Below are 5,730 nucleotides of genomic sequence, written 5' to 3'. Positions count from 1 at the left end.
TGCATTTTTGGCGAAAATTTTCGCGATTTTGAAAAGTGCTGGAATAAATTCTATCTAGCACTATTCCGACGTAATTTTGCCGGGGAAAACGATTGAGCGCAGTCCCAATACGCTGCGAGCAACGGATAAAAAGTTACGGCCAGAAAACGAGAACCTGAGTTTTCGACATTTTTCAGCAGCTGGTTTTTCCTTCGTAACTTCTCTCCTGGTGATCCCACGTCATTTTCGCTGCGTTTTCTGAGTTCCTGGGTGTCCGATTAGTCGGGTAAGGGTCATTTAAATCGAATCTGAGACCAAAAGTTTTTTGCCCAAAAAAAAAGTAAGGCTAACCCCTTTGCATTTTTGGCGAAAATTTTCGCGATTTTGAAAAGTGCTGGAATAAATTCTATCTAGCACTATTCCGACGTAATTTTGCCGGGGAAAACGATTGAGCGCAGTCCCAATACGCTGCGAGCAACGGATAAAAAGTTACGGCCAGAAAACGAGAACCTGAGTTTTCGACATTTTTCAGCAGCTGGTTTTTCCTTCGTAACTTCTCTCCTGGTGATCCCACGTCATTTTCGCTGCGTTTTCTGAGTTCCTGGGTGTCCGATTAGTCGGGTAAGGGTCATTTAAATCGAATCTGAGACCAAAAGTTTTTTGCCCAAAAAAAAAGTAAGGCTAAGCCCTTTGCATTTTTGGCGAAAATTTTCGCGATTTTGAAAAGTGCTGGAATAAATTCTATCTGGCACTATTCCGACGTAATTTCGCCGGGGAAAACGATTGAGCGCAGTCCCAATACGCTGCGAGCAACGGATAAAAAGTTACGGCCAGAAAACGAGAACCTGAGTTTTCGACATTTTTCAGCAGCTGGTTTTTCCTTCGTAACTTCTCTCCTGGTGATCCCACGTCATTTTCGCTGCGTTTTCTGAGTTCCTGGGTGTCCAATAAGTCGGGTAAGGGTCATTTAAATCGAATCTGAGACCAAAAGTTTTTTGCCCAAAAAAAAAGTAAGGCTAACCCCTTTGCATTTTTGGCGAAAATTTTCGCGATTTTGAAAAGTGCTGGAATAAATTCTATCTAGCACTATTCCGACGTAATTTTGCCGGGGAAAACGATTGAGCGCAGTCCCAATACGCTGCGAGCAACGGATGAAAAGTTGCGGCCAGAAAACGAGAACCTGAGTTTTCGACATTTTTCTGCAGCTGGTTTTTCCTTCGTAACTCCTCTCCTGCTGATCCCACGCCCTTTTCGCTGCGTTTTCTGAGTTCCAGGGTGTCCATTTAGTCAGGTAGGGGTCATTTGAATCGAATCTGAGACCAAAAGTTTTTTGCCCAAAAAAAAAGCAAGGCTAACCCCTTTGCATTTTTGGCGAAAATTTTCGCGATTTTGAAAAGTGCCGGAATAAATTCCATCTGGCACTATTCTGACGTAATTTCGCCGGGGAAAACGATTGAGCGCAGTCCTAATACGCTGCGAGCAACGGATGAAAAGTTACGGCCAGAAAACGAGAACCTGAGTTTTCGACATTTTTCAGCAGCTGGTTTTCCTTTCGTAACTTCTCTCCTGGTGATCCCACGTCATTTTCGCTGCGTTTTCTGAGTTCCTGGGTGTCCAATTAGTCGGGTGAGGGTCGTTTAAATCGAATCTGAGACCAAAAGATTTTTGCCCAAAAAAAAAAGTAAGGCTAACCCCTTTGCATTTTTGGCGAAAATTTTCGCGATTTTGAAAAGTGCTGGAATAAATTCTATCTGGCACTATTCCGACGTAATTTTGCCGGGGAAAACGATTGAGCGCAGTCCCAATACGCTGCGAGCAACGGATAAAAAGTTACTGCCAGAAAACGAGAACCTGAGTTTTCGACATTTTTCAGCAGCTGGTTTTTCCTTCGTAACTTCTCTCCTGGTGATCCCACGTCATTTTCGCTGCGTTTTCTGAGTTCCTGGGTGTCCAATTAGTCGGGTAAGGGTCATTTAAATCGAATCTGAGACCAAAAGTTTTTTGCCCAAAAAAAAAGTAAGGCTAACCCCTTTGCATTTTTGGCGAAAATTTTCGCGATTTTGAAAAGTGCTGGAATAAATTCTATCTGGCACTATTCCGACGTAATTTTGCCGGGGAAAACGATTGAGCGCAGTCCTAATACGCTGCGAGCAACGGATGAAAAGTTACGGCCAGAAAACGAGAACCTGAGTTTTCGACATTTTTCAGCAGCTGGTTTTCCTTTCGTAACTTCTCTTCTGGTGATCCCACGTCATTTTCGCTGCGTTTTCTGAGTTCCTGGGTGTCCAATTAGTCGGGTAAGGGTCGTTTAAATCGAATCTGAGACCAAATTTTTTTGCCCAAAAAAAAAGTAAGGCTAACCCCTTTGCATTTTTGGCGAAAATTTTCGCGATTTTGAAAAGTGCTGGAATAAATTCTATCTGGCACTATTCCGACGTAATTTTGCCGGGGAAAACGATTGAGCGCAGTCCCAATACGCTGCGAGCAACGGATAAAAAGTTACGGCCAGAAAACGAGAACCTGAGTTTTCGACATTTCTCAGCAGCTGGTTTTTCCTTCGTAACTTCTCTCCTGGTGATCCCACGTCATTTTCGCTGCGTTTTCTGAGTTCCTGGGTGTCCAATTAGTCGGGTAAGGGTCATCTAAATCGAATCTGAGACCAAAAGTTATTTGCCCAAAAAAAAAGTAAGGCTAACCCCTTTGCATTTTTGGCGAAAATTTTCGCGATTTTGAAAAGTGCTGGAATAAATTCTTTGCGGCACTATTTCCACGTATTTTTGCGAGAGAAATTGATTAGGCGCATTTCCAATGAGCTGCGATCATTCTGTGAAAAGTGACAACCGAAATACGATGAATTCTATACGCCATTTCTCTCCTGTTGGTCCTACGCTATTTTCGCTGCGTTTTCTGAGTTCCTGGGGTTCCAATCAGTCAGGAAAGGGTCCCACTAATCGATTTGGGGATACAAGATCTTTAGCTCAAATAACAGTACTCGGTTCCCTCTAATATATATAGCGAGAGAAAAAACCTGCTGGAATCCACGTTTGGATGGGCATACGTATGTTTGCACTCCATGTATACCAAAGTCGTATACATATAGTACCGTGGTCCACGCAGTGTTGGCTAGGTGAATACTACGATTTTCAACCTTTTCCGCCATCCAAGTATTCTGATTAGTCAACTAAACCTTGAAAACTAATCTGATTAGTTGACCAAATTTTTGCGTACCAATCAGAATGCTTGGATGATGGGAGGAAATGTGAAAAGCGAAACGACAGAATCGACTCCTAGCGTCGACTTCTCAGGTTCGTCCAGCGGCCAGCATGCCGCTGCTGATCTGAGTCTACGTGCCTTCTGCTAGCGTCACGTTGCGCGTAATTCGTCGATCGTTTGATTGTTCTTGGAATTATCTTCGATACTTTTTTTTTTAATGACTTCCACATTCGTCGTTTTGCATTAAAATTGGTCATTCACTACAGCTCAATCCATCAAGTACATAATGCTGACAACTAAATGTATTTTCCGAGCGTTGTTAGCCGGTATTTACAATTTTACTATCATCGCTACGAGTTACTTTGAGGTTAAGTTTCAGTGATTGAAATTAGATAATTCTAATTATATCACCTGTCTTCTTTGCAGTGAAAGATGTTCCTCTAACAGCCCCAATAGCCTTAGGGTTGAAGCATTTTCCATTGCCGAAACAGTACGGAGGTATGTTAAATTTGCACTGAATCGTGAATTGGAGGTGAATCAAACCCACTGTCTTCCTCAAGCTTACCCGTAATTGAACACGAAACGATCATCTATTAGCCAAAGATCATATTTTACGTTTTTTTTTTAATAGAAATCGAGTTCCCTGAACGTCGAAAATTGAAGCCTATAGATAAAATGCCGCAGTTTCCTCCCAATATAAGAGCACCAAAAATGCAGAAGAGATTGCGATACATGCGCGGACCTGAAGTTGTGCATAACACACTCTTGCACAAGCAATACGCGATGGTTGTGAGTTACTTTTTCTTACCTGTATCCATTCCAAGAAATCATCACTTGGTAATAACAATATTATTCCTAAATCCTCACAGGCCACCAGAGGCGGTAGATTGAGGTGGGAACACTTCGAAGTGATACGACTGATGGTCAATCGAATGATCGATACGGACCGAATGTTTGCTATTTGGAGAGTAGATCCGCCTTGGCAACCGGTCACCAAGAAAGTAGTTATCCGTTTACTTCGTCAAACGAATAAAGAAATCTCTCATCAAATCATGTGAACCCTTCTAGAATTATGAAGTTATTTATTATCAATTGCAACCCTCGTCTTTTCATCGACAGGGTCAAGGACAGAGAATGGGTGGTGGAAAAGGAGCAATCGACCACTACGTCACCCCGATAAAAGCAGGTCGAGTGGTATTCGAGATAGGAGGACAATGCGAGTTTGTCGAGGTGAAACCCATCATTGATAAAGTTGTCGTAAAAATGCCTTTTGCGGCCGAAGCGACCAGCCAGGAATTGATGGATAAAATGAAAATGAGAGAAGAAAAGGGGAAACAACTCAACATGAACGATTGGTCGTTCGAGTATATAATAAAAAATAACATGGGAGGATGCCATCAATGGATATCTCCTGTCGATAGAAGGTGGTTTGGTAAACATCGTTAATCAAGAAACAAACATGTCGTGCTGTAACTTGTAGATAATTTTTTTTGAATAAACCGAACAGCTAATCTAAATTCTGTTGTATACTGTCTTACCCTCTATTCCAAAATGTTGAACGTGTTTTAGTGCCGGTTTTCGCGTTTATTTCAACATGCTTGCAAAACCTATTATGCGAACTTTTGTATCAGCATTAAATATTACAATTATACAAATAAATATTTAAAAATTGTAATTTATAGAGGTGATGGGTTTGCTCATAAGTGTCAATGCATTACACATATACAATTACAATATTTTATATCTTTGATGACGGTTTGGTGGTAACAACAGGTAAATACTACATATTGTACATTGAGTAGGCAATATAATAATCATATCTTAATATTTAATATGTCAATAATAATAATAATAATAATAATAATGATAATAGCATTAATGATATTATTCCACAATAATGAAAATAATAATAATACAATAGTAATCGTTATCGTCGCCGCATACGATAATATATAATATATTATTTTTTTTTCAGCTTTATTACAATATATCGTAATGGAGGAATGATTTTTGTTTATTCACTTATATTATAGTACGCTTCAAAATATATGGTTTAGGGTTTCAATAACACACTGGCTAGACATTCAGTGGGGAAGGAATTGGGGGGGGGGGGGGGGGGGGGAGGATGATGATCCTGACAAAACGTAATAATATTTTGTCACTAAGAACTTGAAACTAATTCGGAGATAGCCATAACAACAAAGTATCTATTTTTACCGCAGCAATTTGCTGCAACATCGTGAAGTAATTAGCAATTGATCACAATTAGCGATCTTATTGCGCCTTGACGAAATTTCTCTACAGTCAGTTAGAGACTGTCTTGTCACGTAAGATATGCCTGTATTTATTGAAAAATCAAATTTCAAATGTGTATAAATGTAACGCAAGTCTTTTCCCAATCTCATTAAAATTGCGGCTAAAAAATAAAATTTATTGCGTAAGAAGATGGGCTAAACTAGCGCAATATTTACGATTCTTACTAAACGTACGTTTAGCTCTAGTTTGTTTTTTTATTATAGGTATTCTTTAAGATGGTAT

The 5,730-nt window shown here is 40.1% G+C and overlaps 1 protein-coding gene across 1 annotated transcript; it reads left to right on the top strand.

Moving 5' to 3' along the window:
• Positions 1–3,300: 3,300 nt before the first annotated feature.
• On the top strand, positions 3,301–4,709 carry LOC124302498 (39S ribosomal protein L16, mitochondrial). The gene is made up of 5 exons (XM_046758737.1): positions 3,301–3,518; positions 3,619–3,690; positions 3,824–3,981; positions 4,062–4,193; positions 4,312–4,709. Exons 1-5 carry the CDS (start codon positions 3,479–3,481, stop codon positions 4,636–4,638), a joined length of 729 nt encoding a protein of 242 aa, XP_046614693.1. The 5' UTR covers positions 3,301–3,478; the 3' UTR covers positions 4,639–4,709.
• The last annotated feature ends 1,021 nt before the right edge of the window (positions 4,710–5,730 follow it).

Source organism: Neodiprion virginianus, chromosome 4 (assembly GCF_021901495.1).
Source record: "Neodiprion virginianus isolate iyNeoVirg1 chromosome 4, iyNeoVirg1.1, whole genome shotgun sequence".
Classification (NCBI taxonomy): Eukaryota; Metazoa; Arthropoda; class Insecta; order Hymenoptera; family Diprionidae; genus Neodiprion; species Neodiprion virginianus.
The sequence above is the reverse complement of the archived record's forward strand: the minus strand, read 5'-3'. Positions and strand labels throughout refer to the sequence as shown.